The 19,492-nt window shown below is 38.1% G+C and overlaps 1 protein-coding gene across 2 annotated transcripts in view; it reads left to right on the forward strand.

The window, feature by feature from the left end:
• Positions 1 to 19,492, forward strand: part of LOC126327838 (uncharacterized) — a 298,189-nt gene that overhangs the window by 182,555 nt on the left and 96,142 nt on the right. For both annotated transcript variants that reach the window (XM_049995920.1, XM_049995922.1), the window contains exons 12-14: positions 866 to 1,001; positions 6,011 to 6,077; positions 12,668 to 13,690. In XM_049995920.1, coding sequence (XP_049851877.1) covers positions 866 to 1,001; positions 6,011 to 6,077; positions 12,668 to 13,690 — 1,226 coding nt within the window. The remainder of the gene's footprint in view (positions 1 to 865; positions 1,002 to 6,010; positions 6,078 to 12,667; positions 13,691 to 19,492) is intronic.

The raw sequence follows: 19,492 nt of genomic DNA on the forward strand, positions 1-19,492 counted from the left end.
CTCTAATATAAATATTGGTTTATTGAAGGAATACAAGTCTTCTATCAATAATTTTCAACATTATCACATAAATAGCTTGTAAAATGACATTAAGACAAATTTATTTGGATTTGGCACACCAGAGGGGATAGTTGTATGATTTTGTTCTGGTTTCCAGTACCAGGTGGACAAGGAATTTGAATAAGAAATAAATGTGTTTTAAATATCTGCTGCAGTTTTATTGATGATGCCATGGTTTCATTAACACATACTTGCGGAAAAGAAAATTCTATTGGTACATAAGAAGTTCTAAATAGCTTGTAATCCTATTCAACAACCTAGTTTGCATTAGTAGCATTCATATTTTCTTGCACTATATCAATGTTTTTTAACTCTATAACCCTGTTATCTGTTTTCATATAAACCTCCATACAACCTATTGTTTTCTATATGAATAAATACTGTGTACTGTACATGTATTCAGTAAATAGCCCACTGATGGCATCCACCACAAACATGGTGCTTAGATTCATAGGATTTTGTAAGCAGCTGGCTCAGTTTAGATCTTACCTGTTAGTTGGCATGGTCTTTGTGCACAATTGTGCGAGTCCACAGGAGTCTTGGTGTGTATTTTACCTTGTAAAACTCGATGTTCTCCATTGTAAATGACACATATGTTTCTATATTGATCATTTAGGTTGACACTGTTTTTATTTTAGTACTGAAGATGATTACTCTGTGACTGAAAATGACATGCAGTAATAATAATAAAAAGATTTCAGATTTATACGGGCAGTGCTAGAGATTCCCTTGTTTACAATACTTGTTCTGTGGTCACGGTGCACAAACTTCCTAATGGAATCCAATCTCAATTGCGTTTAACCAGCTTCACTAAGATGTCCACGGATGCTGCATGTTGGAGGAAGATACTACGTGCCCAGACCACGATTTCATCATCGTACCGGACATTGTTCACGAGGAAGAATATTTTCCCGCCCAGTCACGCCTGCTGAACAATTACGGTATGAATATTTTAATTTTTTTGTGAATATTTATATTGGTTGGCACCCCAAATAAAAATATCACAGGCTTCAAAGCAACACAAAGTTAGTGCTGAGTTATATACTGGTAATTTCTATCACGAATGCAGTTGATGGGTTTTACTTCCTTCCCCCAATACAAGGGTGCAGTCACATCTGAAACTGTAATTGTTTCTCTGCATATGTCTGTCACATAGTTGTAACTCCTGAATCTCATGTCAAGTCAGGTATAAATATTTCATACCAGTAGTCTGAATTATGATGAATTAAGTTGTGAAAAACATCGCCATTGCCACAAAGCAAACATTAGCCATAACTTGAGAGCATCAGTGACTAGAGAGTGCAGGAAGTGTGACCAAATTTGTAATTGATGTGGTGGTCTAGTGGTAGAGTATGTGGCTTGAAACCAAAAAGTTGTGGGATTGAATCCTGGTTGGTTCTCCTTTTTTCACTCTGCCTTTTAACCTAGCATTCACTTTTCAGTGAACTAGAGATTCGCCAGAAACGAAACATGTCTCAGAATCCATGTTATACTGTAGCTCCACTCTCCCTGGATGAATAATTGGTTAAGGACATTCAAGTCACCTATGTGAGATTCAGCGTATTGAATTTGTTCCGGGGGTTAATATATGTGAATCCTAAATCTGTGATTTTCAATTATTTGTGAAAATCTGTTTCAGCATGAGATACAGCTTTACTTTGTTTATAAAAAGTATGTTTTGCAGCAGTGGATGATTCAACTTTCTGCTTCGTACTTTCCCCAAGTCAAACATGTATGTGAATCTTATTCTTTGCATGTCGTGGCGAAAAATGTTATTTGTTTGGACACTTTCAAACTGTGCATAAGACTGGTAAATGAATCTCCACTAGCAAGAAACAGATTTAAGTCTTTTAAGGATCATAAAGACATGGTCATGATCTTGAATGGGATTCAGAAATTGTGGATGAATACCGAAGATTTTGATATACTTCTACAGATGGTTGAGGGACACATTTTAAACTATGACAACAATTTATCTGCCACATCATGCTTCCCTCACATTGGCAATTGCAATTTACACTCTTAATTCACTGCAAATTGTTCAAACAGTGATCAGTGAGTTACTCAACTTCAAAGTATTCTGATATATGATCAATTACAAAATGATAACCACCATATCATCAGGCTGTGATGTGAGACTTACAGTATGAAATAATCAAATATTTTAACCAATAATTTCCTTCCAGTTGTTTGAAAACAGTTCCATAGCAAAAAAATGTAAGAACACGAAATGTGAGAGGTTTTTATATTTTATGCTGCATGTAAAATGTTTTACAAAAACTATTTCAGCAGCTTTGCTTCATTTACATACAGTACGTTCTTTCAGGATTGTGCCAGTTAACTCAATATTCAGCTTTCGGCTTTCATTAAATCAAACCTAGGTGTGGATGTGATTCTTTGATTGGCGTATTGAAGTAGTCAGCCATAAAGAGTTTAAGACAAAGAATTGGAACAGTGGGATTTCAACAATGCATCACATCTCAGCAAGGGCAGTGCTATAACATAAGCTAAACATAGTCACTCCAAATGCCTACTCTTGGACTATGCTGTAGAAGTTCTCCTGTAAAGCCCTCACAAATCCTCAATACAGTCCTGATTTTCCTCCACATGATTTCCATACTTTTGCAGTTCTGAAGGTATTCATGAAACGAAGAGATGCACACCTGGATGCAATCATGGTTATGTTGTTGTTGTTGTTTGTTGTCGTCGTTGTCTTCAGTCCTGAGACTGGTTTGATGCAGCTCTCCATGCTACCCTATCCTGTGCAAGCTTCTTCATCTCTCAGTACTTACCGGATCCTACATGCTTCTGAATCTGCTTAGTGTATTAATCTCTTGGTCTCCCTCTATGATTTTTACCCTCCACACTGCCCTCCAATACTAAATTGGTGATTCCTTGGTCCCTCAGAACATGTCCTACCAACCGGTCCCTTCTTCTAGTCAAGTTGTGCCACAAACTCCTCTTCTCCCCAATTCTATTCAATACCTCCTCATTAGTTATGTGATCTACCCATGTAATCTTCAGCATTCTTCTGTAGCACCACATTTCGAAAGCTTCTATTCTCTTCTTGTCTAAACTATTTATCATCCACGTTTCAATTCCATACATGGCTACACTCTATACAAATACTTTCAGAAATGACTTTCTGACACTTAACTCTATACCCGATGTTAACAAATTTCTCTTCTTCAGAAACGCTTTCCCTTGCCATTGCCAGTCTACATTTTATATCTTCTCTCCTTCAACCATCATCAGTTATTTTGTTCCCCAAATAGCAAAACTCCTTCACTACTTTAAGTGTCTCATTTCCTAATCTAACTCCCTCAGCATCACCCGTCTTAATTCGACTACATTCCATTATCCTCGTTTTGCTTTTGTTGATGTTCATCTTATATCCTCCTTTCAAGACACTGTCCATTCCGTTCAACTGCTCTTCCAGGTCATTTGCTGTCTCTGACAGAATTACAATGTCATCGATGAGCCTCAAAGTTTTTATTTCATCTCCGTGGATTTTAATACCCACTCTGAATTTTTTCTTTTGTTTCCCTTACTTCTTGCTCAGTATACAGGTTGAATAACATCGGGGAGAGGCTATAACCATGTCTCACTCCCTTCCCAACCACTGCTTCCCTTTCATGCCCCTCGACTCTTATAACTGACATCTAGTTTCTGTACAAATTGTAAATAGCCTTTCGCCTCCTGTATTTTATCCCTGCCAGCTTTAGAATTTGAAAGAGAATATTCCAGTCAGCATTGTCAAAAGCTTTCTCTAAGTCTACAAATGCTAGAAACGTAGGTTTGCCTTTCCTTAATTTTTCTTCTAAGATAAGTCGTAAGGTCAGTATTGCCTCACGTGTTCCAATATTTCTACGGAATCCATACTCATCTTCCCTGAGGTCGACTTCTACCAGTTTTTCCATTCGGGCAACTGCAAATATTTTTCTGAGGGATGAGACCATCTTTTCTCACAGTGGGATAAATGTATTAACTGTTACGACAATTAGTTTTGAAAAAATAAATTACACACTTTTTTCCACCTGTCTTTTTTTAATTTCATTGCCCTTTATATTTAATGTGTTATTACTGTTATTTGTTGTATGACACTGAATGATGTCCGAAGCAAGTTAGTTAATGGTATTCCATAGGAAAGTTCAATGTCACGCTTTTTATGTGGGGGATTGTCAAACAAGGTCAAACAAGTGGATACACCATTGACAATTGTTTGTGATAATGCTGCCAACCACATGTTGTTGACAAAACGCATACTATAATAATATGAAAGCATGAGATAAGTGGCTTCAGTGTCGAAATATCTAGGTTAGTGAAAAATGTAGAAAACTGCAGCTTACGGATCTAATATTGTCCCATAAACTATGATTCCCCATACATGGAATTGATGGCTTGCAGAAACATACGACCAACCATAATAATAATAAAAATTGTTGTGGTTGGCAGGAGAGCCAAAACCGTGTTATTAGAGGAGGCCGAAAGGCACGCGTTTTAGCTCACACAGGCTGACGTGAGGTCTGGAACAGGGCAAGGAAATTAAAATTTAGAAAAACGGATGTAGCTGGTGGAATACTTAACTTTAATCCATTAATGACGAATGTTGCTCTTGACGGTACATGATTCACAATATCAATAATAACTGATAATGGCACCTTCCTAGGTCGTAGCAAATAACGTAGCTGAAGGCTATGCTAACTATCGTCTCGGCAAATTAGAGCGTATTTAGTCAGTGAACCATAGCAGCAAAGTCAGCTGTACAACTGGGGCGAGTGCTAGGAAGTCTCTCTAGACCTGCTGTGTGGCGGCGCTCGTCTGCAATCACTGACAGTGGCGACACGCGGATCCGACGTATACTACCAGACTGCGGCCGATTTAAAGGCTACCACCTAGCAAGTGTGGTGTCTGGTGCTGACACCACAAAAATAATAGTAAAATCAAGCTCAGTGCAGTCAAAGAACTCGGCAATATGAGGAAAGTCACCTCGGAAGACTGGAAAAAATCCATCAGTCATCCACAGCACATCACAGAAAAAGCGTGGCAGGATGAAGTGGGAGCATCACTTCAAATATCAGTGATAGTGACATAAACTTCGTGAGTAGAGTTATTCTGTTGTCATCACAGAAAAAATGCACAGGTGTGTGCAACTGAATGTTTGTTGTTTTACACTTTAAATACCTGGAAAAACTATATTTTCATTAGTTTTCGACCATTGATAAGAAGACTGTAATAAGCAATGGAGTCCGAATGAAACTCAGATCAGGAAGTTGGTCTTAATTGCACAAATTAATTCCCTCTCAATATTTGTCATTATAATTGTTGCAATACTGAGTAGTAACCTAACACACTAATTTTAGCAATGATACAAAATGGGCACCCACCTGAGATTTTAATGCACAAGTGCAGTTTCATGCATCTCACTTAAGTTATCTCCATGTTACCTATATTCAGTAACAAAAGTTTCCCACATGTCAAAAATTCAGTAATGTCTTCAGGAAGACCATTTTTGTAAGCTTTCCATATATTGCCTTTAAACATTCCTACTGCAAATAAAACTGAAATGGAAACATAGTGCAGCTCTTCCTAAAGACACTGATGCCATTTCTATCTTTTTACATTGGATACTTTACAAATTTTTATGATGTGAATGAAATGCAAGATTGTGCATGTTTCCTGTAGAGGAAATGGCAACTCCGTTCCACAGCCCCATGTGTTCCTGATAAAGTGTCAGTTCTAAGTCACTTAATACGAATTTTGTAATCTAATAGTTAGCCAACTGAAGTATTGTACCACATCCTGAATGTTGGCATAGTTTTTCATCATTTCTTTTTTTCCTTTATTCCTTGAAAATGTGGAGCGGAAATTTAATACTTCTCTATATTATATATGACCCTCAGCCTGGCTTATATACGTAGGTATTATGACACTGGAGTATCTGTTACAGAAGACCATGGTTTCTGCAGACCCTCACTCAGACGTATCGCAGCTCTACTGGGAGATCGGGAGAAGAGGTATGTATCTGGAGTGTTAAAGTAAGTAAAATATGTTATATTAGTTAATTAAAGTTATTACTATAGTTGATTGTCATCATACTAGTGTATTTTGTAGTCAAAAGTTTAATATATTGAACTGATATTTTGCATAACTCTATTCCATGCATGAGAATGGTATTATTCTTTTGCCAACTACTTGCTGTGAAACACTGGTAGTGGTGTTTTGGGTAATCACGCCTGTGAAGGTAGTATAGCCCAGTTCTGAATGGGTGGTTAGTCTAAAATTCATGATAAAGGACTGTACCACTTGGCATTGATTATTTCATTGAAAATTCTGTACCCAATTCCTAAGACCATGACAAAGTATTTGTAACATTCACTGTCACACAGTTGTTGTATGGCTTTCATTTGCCTTTTCTGTGAGTTTTGCATAACATTTAAAATTTATTTGTTTTCTATGATCAGTTTTCATTAAGAGTAATATTTTATAGTAACATTTAATCCTCCTCATGGGCAACCATTAACTTCAGTGGCTGCGATAATTGTTGAGAAAGTATCCTGTTATTATCATCATTCTGTTTATTGAAATGATTTATTAACATTAGAACAATTAATTGTGGAGTTACTGTACAGGGGTAAGTGAAGCAACTGATGGGCAAAATTAAGAAATCTGTTCTTGATAACCGAAAGGAATGTAATGCGCAGCAGAAAATCGAAGAAATTTTACAAGTACAGTCGGGCACATTGCGTAGCATATAGAGCATACAATGTGTATCTGCACGTGTCCTTGATATATAAAACCTAGTGTACAATAGGGGTTTTACAAAAATTTTATACTCAGTAAATCATTTTGGAAATATACAGCATGTGGTATGAAAGGCCCAGGTAATATAGCATACGTTAGTTTTTGTCTGTGCATAAAGTAACTCGTGCTGTGTTTTCTGGAATGTAGACATGTTAATGGGAATCTACATATATGAAAAGATACTGAAACATTTCAGGCCAAGACTTTTGTGTAACAAGGTTAACTTCTGATGCAAAACATATGCAGGGCAGTAATAATGGCATATAATAGCAGTTTGAGTAGTACTAGTTTCATTCTCTGGTGAAAAGTGCTTGCATAGATATTAGGCTATAAAGATATTGTGTGCACCCACTATTAGTAGATATTTATTTAGGAACAGTGCATACCTTTGGCCAACACCATGCCTTTTAAAAATGAACAATTGCTGATTTGCAAGAAAAGAATACTTCTGCATGTCTTCTGCTGTCCCTTGATTTTCATGAGGCAGAGGTCATGTTGTATCCACCATTTTAAAGGCAGTAAGCCTCTATGAGGCACATCAATTGCCTGATCTTGCCTACTGCTACATTAAGCAATATGAGTTCTTATAGGGTCCCCACAACATTGCAGACCTTGGAGATTTCAGACTGTTAGGTATATTTTCTGTTGCTTGGTTGCGATTGAAAGTTGTATGTAATAATTTGTCTTATCCATACAAAAGCAAAGATGAGCTTTTAATTAATTTTTTTAAAATAACAATATGTTTCAACACCCATTTTGTGTACCTGTACAGAATATTCAGACTTCATTTTCTGCCTCTTTTTTTATATCGACCAGGAGTAGTAACTACTGACTTTCTATCAGTACCATGTGTCAGGTAAAGACTTACAGTAGTGGGATGGGTACTGTTTGCTGTGAAGATTAGTAAAGCAAAATTTGCCCTCTCACACAACAAGAATCAGTTCATATAAATTTGGTATTTCAACCCAGAAGAACCTCAATCTTGGCAATATTTTATGTAATGGACTTAAATTGTCACAATGTATTTATACTGTGTTATATAGCCTTCTACTTCAGAAAGATACGTCATGCACATTTGGAATTCAATCTATTATCTGGATTTTATCAGCCACCAATGCTAATGAGACCGTGAAGTTGGTGATAGAATAATTTGTAAAAAATTATTCAGAAGGTGCTTTTAACCTTTCAGGATGGTTCAGACTGTTACATGTTCTGCTGACAGAATGAAAACTTTGTTTTGGAGACAATTCTTTTCTCTGGTTAAGTCATTCTTACTTTTCAAAGCTGGTCCAGCAGGGTTTTTAGCATATCCTGTGTGATGGTTTGAGGAATGGTAGGAACTGATACTCATATATGTCCCATTTAAAAGCCTTGAAAAATTTACAGTTCCAGATAAAATGCAAAGCTGAATGTTTCACTCTGTGCAGTTCTATCTGTCGAGAAAGTCCTTCATGTGTTTCTGCATCAGTTTAGTTTTCAGCAGAATGACATGATATATCACCATAAATAAAAATTATTAATTGTTGACAATGTAATATAAATGGATAGATAAGAAATGTACTTACCAAGCAGCAGCAGGAGAACACCCACATAAAAAGGTTTTATGTATACAAGCTTTCAGTGCCCATACCTCCATCTTCTGACAGTACGGTTGAAGGGGAAGGACTGGAGAGGTTTCGGAAAAGGGATTGTTGTTGTGGTCTTTAGTCCAGACACTGGTCTGATGCAGCTGTCCATGCTACTCTATCCTGTGCAAGCTTCTTCATCTCCCAGTACCTACTGCAACCTACGTCCTTCTGAATCTTTTTAGTGTATTCATCTCTTGGTCTCTCTCTACAATTTTTACCCTCCACACTGCCCTCCAATACTAAATTGGTGATCCCTTGATGCCTCAGAACATGTCCTACCAACCGATTCCTTCTTCTAGTCAAGTTGTGCCACAAGCTCCTCTTCTCCCCAATTCTGTTCAATACCTCCTCATTAGTTATGTGATCTACCCATCTAATCTTCAGCATTCTTCTGCAGCACCACATTTCGAAAGCGTCTATTCTCTTCTTGTCTAAACTATTTATCATCCACGTTTCAATTCCATACATGGCTACACTCTATACAAATACTTTCAGAAATGACTTTCTGACACTTAACTCTATACCCGATGTTAACAAATTTCTCTTCTTCAGAAACGCTTTCCTTGCCATTGCCAGTCTGCAGCTTGTGTCCTCTCTACTTTGACCATCATTAGTTATTTTGTTTCCCAAATAGCAAAACTCATTTACTACTTTAAGTGCCTCATTTTGTAATGTGATTCCCTCAGCATCACCTGAGTTAACTCGACTACATGCCATTATCCTCGTTTTGCTTTTGTTGATGTTCATCTTATATCCTCCTTTCAAGACACTGTCCATTCCGTTCAACTGCTCTTCCAGGTCCTGCTGTCTCTGACAGAATTACAATGTCAATGGCAAACTTCAAAGTTTTTATTTCTTCTCAATGGATTTTAATTCCTACTCCAAATTTTTCTTTTGTTTCCTTCACTGCTTACTCTATATACAGATTGAATAACATCGGGGATAGGCTACAACCCTGTCTCACTCCATTCCCAACCACTGCTGTCCATTCATGTCCCCCAACTTTTATAACTGCCATCTAGTTTTTGTACAAATTGTAAATAGCCTTTCGCTCCCTGTATTTTACCCCTGCCACCTTTAGAATTTGAAAGAGAGTATTCCAGTCAGCATTGTCAAAAGCTTTTTGTAAGTCTACAAATGCTAGAAACGTAGGTTTGCCTTTCCATAATCTATCTTCTAAGATAAGTCGTAAGGTCAGTATTGCCTCACGTGTTCAAACATTTCTACGAAATGCAAACTGATCTTTCCTGAGGTCCGCTTCTACCAGTTTTTACATTTGTCTGTAAAGAATTCGCATTAGTGTTTTGCAGTTGTGACTTATGGATAGTTTGGTAATTTTCACACCTGTAAACACCCACTTTCTTTGGGATTGGAATTATCATATCCTTCTTGAGGTCTGAGGGTATTTTGCTTGTCTTCTCATACATCTAGCTCACCAGATGGTAGAGTTTTGTCAGGGCTGGCTCTCCCAAGGCTATCAGTACTCCCGGGGCCTTGTTTCGACTTATGTCTTCAGCGCCCTGTCAAACTCTTCATGCAGTATCATATCTACCATTTCATCTTCATCTACATTCTCTTCCATTTCCATAATGTTATCCTCAAGTACATCGCCCTTGTATAGACCCTCTATATACTCCTTGCACTTTTCTGCTTTCTTTTCTTTGCTTAGAACTGGGTTTCCATCTGAGCTCTTGATATTCATAAAAGTGGTTCTCTTTTCTCCAAAGGTCTCTTTAATTTTCCTGTAGGCAGTATCTATCTTACCCTTACATTTGTCCTTTAGCCATCCCTTCTTAGCCATTTTGCTATTCCTTCGATCTCATTTTTGAGATGTTAGTATTCCTTTTTGCCTGCTTCATTTACTGAATTTTTATATTTTCTCATTTCAACAATTAAATTCAGTATATCTTCTGTTACCCAAGGATTTCTACTAGCCCTTGTTTTTTTGCCTACTTGATCCTCTGCTGCCGTCACTATTTCATCTCTCAAAGCTACTGATTTTTCTTCTACTGTATTTCTTTCCCCCATTTTTGTCAGTCATTCCCTAATGCTCTCTCTGAAACTCTCTACAACCACTGGTTCTGTCAGCTTATCCAGGTCCTAAATCTCTGTCTTACAATTATATAATCTGTCTGAAACTTTCTAGTATCTTCAGGCCTCTTCCATGTATACAGCCTTCTTTCATGATTCTTGAATCAAGTGTTAGCTATGATTAAGTTATACTCTGTGCAAAATTTTACCAGGTGGCTTCCTCTTTCATTCCTTATCTCCATTCCACATTCACCTACTATGTTTCCTTCTCTTCCATTTCCTACTACCGAATTCCAGTCATCCTTGACTATTAAATTTTCGTCTCCCTTCACTATCTGAATAATTTCTTTTATTTCATCATACATTTCATCAATCTCTTTGTCATCTGCGGAGCTAGTTGGCATATAAACTTGTACTACTGTGGTATGTGTGGTCTTCATATCTATCCTGGCTACAATAATCTGTTCACTATGCTGTTTGTAGTAGCTTACCTGCATTCATATTTTTTTATTCATTATTAAACCTACTCCTGCATTACCCCTATTTGATATTGTATTTATAACCCTGTATTTACCTGACCAGAAGTCTTGTTCCTCCTGCCATGGAACTTCACTAATGCCCACTATATCCAACTTTAACCTGTAGTGGTTAATAAAAATAAAAAAAAGAGAAGAAAAGAAAAGGTTGAAAAGATTGAAAATGCGGGAAAAATTGGTGAATAAAAAGGGGGTTTTAAAATCGTAAATGACCGTGAAAAAGGGAAAGAATGAAATGCAAATCGGACTTCATATTACAGAAAAGTTATCGGACTTCGTGATTCGGAAAACCTATTGTTGGGGTGGTCCTTGTGGCGTTTCTGAGCAAAAGTCAAACCAATTTACACTACAAAAATTATTTGAAAAAAGAAAACAATAGAGAATAACAAATGTGACTAACAGGGGGAAATGGCGTAGATAAGAGTTCATCCTTTACCATGTTATCACGTCTTCTTGTTTGCGGCGTCCAGGTCTTCAAAAATCTCCTACTTCATTTCTGCGTGAAAAGTCTTAGCTGCTCCAAAATCTTGCAATAAATTTTCATTGTCCAGGAATTACTAATGTATACAAACTAAAACCATCTTGGTGTTGAATGCAATATATTTTACGTTGCTGCTTTCAACCTCCAAATTTCATACAAACTTTCACAACACGTCTGCACATCAATCTGTTTTTTCGTCTTAATCCGACCAAGACTAGCTAATAATTTTTTACGTCTGAATTAAGCTTCGGCTCTCAAGAGACAAAAAACGGATAGAAAACAAAAAAAGAGTTACAATTTTAGTATTTTCTCTGTCGTCGAGTGCTCATACCGCTGCGACGGTATAATTTATATCTGGGGGAACGAGTGTAGCGCGGCAAAATTCAAAGTCCCGCTACAAACCTATCCATTTCCCTTTTCAAAGTTCTAACCTTCCTGCCCGATTAAGGGTTCTGACATTCCACTCTCCGATCTGTAGAACACCAGTTTTCTTTCTCCTGATAACGACGTCCTCCTGAGTAGTCCCCGCCCGGAGATCCGAATGGGGGACTATTTTACCTCCTGAATATTTTACCCAAGAGGATGCCATCATCATTTAACCATACAGTAAAGCTGCATACCCTCAGGAAAAATTACGGCTATCGTTTCCCCTTGCTTTCAGCTGTTCACAGTACCAGTACAGCAAGACCGTTTTGGTTAGTGTTACAAGGCCAGATGAGTCAATCACCCACACTGCTGCCCCTGCAGCTACTGAAAAGGCTGCTGCCCCTCATCAGGAACCACACATTTGTCTGGCCTCTCAACAGATACCCCTCCATTGTGGTTGCATCTACGGTACGGCTATCTGTATCGCTGAGGCATGCAATGGCAAGGTCCATGGTTCATCCGGGGGTGGGGGTCAGTTCAAAAAAGTCACCCAGAACTCCAGTTCAGAGGAGATTTATCAGTTGCTTGGTGAGTAGATTTTTTATCTAAACAAATAGATTATACCACAACTTCTTTGTTTGAATTTAAATTGTAGATTGAGATGGTAACTTGTATTCCAAGAAAATGTTGCATTTTTATTATTTTATATTTTAATATTTGTTATCTTATTTGATGCTACTTTTGTATCATTTTGTTTTCAGCCTGGTGGAAGGTGCAATGAGTTCATACGTCAAATTGGAGCCGCTCCACGAAATCCAGTTTCAAGACCAACCAGAAGTTGTACTAACCATATGCAACAAACAGCGAGCCATGGAAGCAGTAATCAATGTGGTGAAAATGGAGAGTCATGTTTAAGATGGAAGCATCCAGTAGAATCTTCCAATGATAATTCTGAAAGGAATTACAATGAGCAGCATGTTGAATCTATATTACCAACATCTCCAAACAACCACAGGGAAACTGTGTTTGAGAGTAGAGTTGAGACTGCAGTGAATATGACTAAAGGCCAAACACTCAGTTGTGATTCAGAGACAAGTGAACAGTCTGGGGAAAGCAGCTCATCAAAACCAAGTGTATCAGTTACATCAGAGGAATTTGTTTCTCTTAATAGCATGGCTTCTACTGAGCTGCCTGAGACAGAAGTACAGCAACCAGTTCTCCCATCAAGTTTGGATAGTGGAGAGACCAGTACAGATATTAAAAATGTCTGTGCCGGTGGCAAAACAGTTTCACAAGCTGTGTCTGAGATCCCTCATTCTTCCTTGTCACCTGTGTCTGGAAGCAATGACTCTGCACCATTTTGTACCCATTTAAAAACTCCTGCCACGAAAAAAGGTGTGTCTCATTCAGTCTCTCAGAATGTTAGATGCAGCACTGATCAATCAGCAACAGTAAGGGAAAGTATTCCTAGTTCAAGTTCACATTCACATTCAACTATTATTGAAAACAGTAACAATTCACAGTGCACTGTACTAAATAAGGATGGCATCACAGAAAATGTCTCTCAAAAATCTGTTGAAGCTTCTCTTAGTGAGAACTATGGTGAAAGAACCAAGAATGTGACTGCCTCACAGCTTCAGGAATCTGTTGGACGATCAACGGCTACACAGACACCAGGTCCTCCACTTGGACAGCCTGACACTGTAGGGCCATCAATTGCATCAGATCCACCTGCTTTACAAAATGGTGTGTGTCAGCAGTTTCCAAGATACGGGACTGGACAGGTAAGTAGACATCTTGTTATTATTATTATTTGGGAACGGGAGGGAGGTACTTACTATAGACTTCAACAGATGAGGATATTGCAATTATTAGAATATTGGCCTCAAGTATTGACAATGTAGGTAAAGATAGATTGCTACTTACCATAAAGAAGACACGTTAAGTTATAGACAGGTACAATTAAAAGACACTTAAACAAAGCTTTTGGCCACAGCCTCCATCAGCAAAAGAGAAGCAGAAATACATACACCATTCATTCACATAAGCAAGCACACCTCATGCACACATGACCACCAACACCAGCAGCTCAGGCCTGAGAACTGATGTTCAGTTACTTGATAACCCTTCCTGTATTCGTACTGTAGTAGTTTTAAAATTGCTTGGTAATTTGAGGAAAAACCATCACAGGTGGAAGATACAAGTGAACTTTAAAATTTTAGAATTCAGGGTCATTTGGCATAAATACCCATGACGTGTTCCATCTTTCTTTAAACTGATACTGAATTGTTACTGTTGTTTATGTATTGGGGGTTGCAGTGTTAATATCCCCCACGCTTTTCCTTTCCCCATGGAGAGCAGTTCCTATTCCCCACCCCTCTGGTTATGCCCCTGAGTTGTAAATTTATGTACTCAAAAACAGAACTTACAGATTTTTTCACTTATATGAATGTATATGAAAGACTTCATTGTAAGAAGGCATCTATCAATCCAATAAACTTTAACATGCAGGTAAACTGAGAGTTTCAGTGTTTGTACTCACAGTTGTGCATATATCCAGGTAAGATCAGACAATGGAAAGTCCAGGATGGAATAACAACTACATGAAACAGACAGATTGCTACTCATCACATAAAGAGGGTGCTGACTTGAAGACAGGCACAGTGGGGGGAAAAAAAGAAAAGAAAAAAAACTGCTAAACATTTAAGCTTGTGGGCAAAAGAGTTCTCCTTTTAAACTAGAAAATGCACATGACAGTCAGGCTCTAGTTCCTGAAGATGGTGGCTATGCGTGCGTGTGCACGTGTGTGTATGTGTATGTGTGTGTGTGTGTGTGTGTTTGTTTTTTATTTCAGGAGGAGGACTTCCATTATTCCAAAGCTTACATGTTTATCAGATGTTTTTATTGTACCTGTCTGTGATACACCACCACCTTCATGAAGTGAGTAGCAGCCTATCCTTTTCATTGGTGTTGTACCCAGATAAATTTTGATAATCTTCCAGACATCCTTTATCACATTTGACAACATCTTGCAAAATGTGAAATAAAAACTACAATCAATTTGCAGTAACCTCATTCAGCATTTACACTAAGATAAGGAAGCACGTCATCCATGCCTATTAAAATCTTATAGATTTTTTCATTTTCAATTTTTTAGGATTTTTGAGAATTGGCTTTCAAGAGAACTTTGGAGAAAAAGCTGATTTCAAGGTGCCTGTTTATGCTGTTTATTCGGAAGAATACTGAGCATGCTACTATTATGCGTAGAAATAGCCGAATGCTGCTGGGATGCCCAAACACAGCTAAGAGTTCCTCAAATGCTCTGGTGACAGCTCTGTGCACAAGCATATTTGAACATTTCAGCACTGCTCTATGCTATTCTCTTCCGTGGCACTCTGCTCAAGCACAACTATACCGTGTTTACTCGAATCTAAGCCGCACCTGAAAAATGAGACTCGAAATCAAGGGAAAAAAAAATTCTCAAATCTAAGCTGCACCTGAAATTTGAGACTCGATATTCAAGGGGGGAGAAAAGTTTTAGGCTGCACCTCCAAATCGAAACAAAGTTGGTCCATTGTAATATGAGACACAATTTAGGTCGAATGAGTGAAGATGCAGCTACAGTAGTTTGCTTCGAGTCGTAAGCTTAGCAGTTAAGCTTTACCAGGTAGCCATTGCCATGCGTCAGGCGCTCCGTCCGTATCTATACAGGTACCCTTCCTTTTTCACATGCTTCGTCTGGTTTGAATCGATTGCTTATTTTGCTTTGATCTGATAAGTGTCGTTCGCTTTGTTATAGGTGTTTACATCACTCTAAGCTGAAAATGCATTACTGTACTTCGTCATGCATTGTTTGTTGCATTCTGATGAGTGTTTACGTCCTGTCGCCGCTCGCGGCATGGCTTGCTTTTGTGCGCGCTACCACCACTTACAATTTAAAAAAAGAGAGAGGAATCGTCTCATTAGTGAAACAATGGTAAGAGACTGCTATTTGTTGTTACTTACACTGCTGCTTTCTTTGATAATGATCAACAAGAACCAAAAAATAGACTGTGTATGTTAGAAGATGTTCTGAACGAGAGCTTAGCCACAATTTTTCTCCGTTGATGAAAATCTTTGCAGGCGCCTCTTCTGTACATAAAATTCTTCACAGAAATTAGAGTCATCTTAGATTTAAAAATCTAGTCAGTTGCCATGTTTCATTTCTGACTGTATCACTATTAGGCATAAGAATAATACGAACATAAACATGATATGATATGTATATTCTTCTGCATTTGCTGTTGTCTCACTCTAGTTTCATAGTTTGTTAGGCAGACAGGGTTTAAATGAGATAGCAGCAAACACGAAAGAATACATGTCAAAATGTTTATATTCATGTTATTCTTATGGTGAAGAGAATACTGCTTGTGATTCACAATTCATAAAAGTTCCAATTAGCAACCATCTCTTCTCACAGGTACGAAAAAATTCAGAACGTAGAGTTGGCAATGTTGACAGACATCCCAAACAGTCTTGCCCGTCGGATTTTCGTAGTACATTGAAATGGTGCTACATTCGAAATTGAACAATACGGATTTTGTATTTTCTTCATTGGATAATGTATGAAAATGCAGTGGTTGAAACTCGAGGCAGAGAAAAAGCTCGTCTTCCACCTTTTTTTAAATTTATTTACTGACGCAGAGGTTTTGGTGCCAGTATTTATCTTTGTGCCTGCAAAGCTTGCTTGTGTAGCGCCACATATATTCAACGGCAGATGTTAGTTGTGGTGACACCTACCAACATTTTTCAGAACTTCTGCTTACTTTGCACTCGATTCTAAGCCGCAGGCAGTTTTTTGGATTGCAAAAACCGGAAAAAAGTGCGACTTACATTTGAGTAAGTACGGTAATCAAGCTCATGCTGCAGCACTGCTCTGCTCTTACCGTGATGATGTTTCAGTGGCTCATCACCATTCCAGTATAATTGCAGCTTTGGATGTTGCTTTTTACTTTGAATTCTCACATCTCATGTGTGACTACTATCAAGCATCCACAAGTTAGTGAGTCATTATTCAAAATAAGAGTGACTGCGGAAAATACAAACTCGGCAGTCAGTATATGGTATGAGATGTTATTGAAAATGCCCTCAACTGTAGTCATGTTACAGTAAAAACATCAGAATAGTTGAAATCAGTCTGAACAGTTTTCTATAATTATAAAAGATTTGATTCCACTGATGGTTATGCTATGCTAAGTGCTATTCAAAGACACACAGAAATATGGCACTCTCTTTGAGAGAGAAATGCTCTCTTAAATAAGGTTGTGCAGTAATTTTCCATGGATTATATATTTCTGGAGGTTCAGACATCTCCCCTGCAAATTACTCTTGTCACAATATGCTGCTAAGTTTTACCCAAAATTATCATAGCAATACAGAACTTTTTGACAACTTTCAATTGGCAATGTCTTCTATAAAATTCACTTAAGCAAATGTTGTTGTGGTCTTCAGCCCCGAGACTGGTTTGATGCAGCTCTCCATGCTACTCTATCCTGTGCAAGCTTCTTCATCTCCCAGTACCTACTGCGGCCTACATCCTTCTGAATCTGCTTAGTGTATTCATCTCTTGATCTCCCTCTATGATTTTTACCCTCCACGCTGCCTTCCAATACTAAATTGGTGATCCCTCGATGTCTCAGAACATGTCCTACCAACCGATCCCTTCTTCTAGTCAAGTTGTACCACAAACTCCTCTTCTCCCCAATTCTATTCAATACCTCCTCATTAGTTATGTGATCTACCCATCTAATCTTCAGCATTCTTCTGTAACACCACATTTCGAAAGCTTCTATTCTTTTCTTGTCTAAACTATTTATCGTCCACGTTTCACTTCCATACATGGCTACACTCCATACAAATGCTTTCAGAAACGACTTCCTGACACTTAAATCTATACTCAATGTTAACAAATTTTTCTTCTTCAGAAACGCTTTCCTTGCCATTGCCAGTCTACATTTTATGTCCTCTCTACTTCGACCATCGTCAGTTATTTTGCTCCCCAAATAGCAAAACTCCTTTACTACTTTATGTGTCTCATTTCCCTCAGCATCACCCGACTTAGTTCACTACATTCCATTATCCTTGTTTTGCTTTTGTTGATGTTCATCTTATATCCTCCTTTCAAGACTCTGTCCATTCCGTTCAACTGCTCTTCCAAGTCCTTTGCTGTCTCTGACAGAATTACAATGAAATCGGCGAACCTCAAAGTTTTTATTTCTTCTCCATGGATTTTAATACCTACTCCGAACTTTTCTTTTGTCTCCTTTATTGCTTGCTCAATGTACAGATTGAATAACATCGGGGATAGGCTACAACTCTGTCTCACTCCCTTCCCAACCACTGCTTCCCTTTCATGCCCCTTGAATCTTATAATTGCTATCTGGTTCCTGTACAAGTTGTAAATAGCCTTTCGCTCCCTGTATTTTATCCCTGCCAGCTTTAGAATTTGAAAGAGAGTATTCCAGTCAACATTGTCAAAAGCTTTCTCTAAGTCTACAAATGCTAGAAATGCACGTTTGCCTTTCCTTAATCTTTCTTCTAAGATAAGTGTTAAGGTCAGTATTGCTTCACGTGTTCCAGTATTCCTACTGAATCCAAACTGATCTTCCGCGAGGTCGGGTTCTATCAGTTCTTCCATTCGTCTGTAAAGAATTCGCGTTAGTATTTTGCAGCTGTGACTTATTAAACTGATAGTTCGGTAATTTTCACATCTGTCAACACCTGCTTTCTTTGCGATTGGAATTATTATATTCTTCTTGAAGTCTGAGGGTATTTTGCCTGTCTCATACATCTTGCTCACCAGATGGTAGAGTTTTGACAGAACTGACTCTCCCAAGGCTGTCAGTAGTTCTAATGGAATGTTGTCTACTCTGGGGGCCTTGTTTCGACTCAGGTCTTTCAGTGCTCTGTCAAACTCTTTACGCAGTATCATATCTCCCATTTCATCTTCATCTACATCCCCTTCCATTTCCATAATATTGTCCTCAAGTACGTCGCCCTTGCATAGACCCTTTATATACTCCTTCCACCTTTCTGCTTTCCCTTCTTTGCTTAGGACTGGGTTTCCATCAAAGCTCTTGATATTCATGCAAGTGATTCTCCTTTCTCCAAAGGTCTCTTTATTTTTCCTGTAAGCAGTATCAATTTTACCCCTAGTGAGATAAGCCTCTACATCCTTACATTTGTTCTCTACTTCCTGTGGATCTCATTTTTGAGACGTTTGTATTCCTTTTCGCCTGCTTCATTTACTGCATTTTTATATTTTCTCCTTTCATCAATTAAATCCAATATTTCTTCTGTTACCCAAGGGTTTTTACTAGCCCTCATCTTTTTACCTATTTGATCCTCTGCTGCCTTCACTACTTCATCCCTCAAAGCTACCCATTCTTCTTCTACTGTATTTCTTTCCCCCATTTCTGTCAATTGTTCCCTTATGCTCTCCCTGAAACTCTGTACAACCTCTGGTTCTTTCAGTTTATCCAGGTCCCATGTCCTTAAATTCCCACCTTTTTGCAGTTTCTTCAGTTTTAATCTACAGTGCATAACCA

Source organism: Schistocerca gregaria, chromosome 2, assembly GCF_023897955.1.
Source record: "Schistocerca gregaria isolate iqSchGreg1 chromosome 2, iqSchGreg1.2, whole genome shotgun sequence".
NCBI classification, from domain to species: Eukaryota; Metazoa; Arthropoda; class Insecta; order Orthoptera; family Acrididae; genus Schistocerca; species Schistocerca gregaria.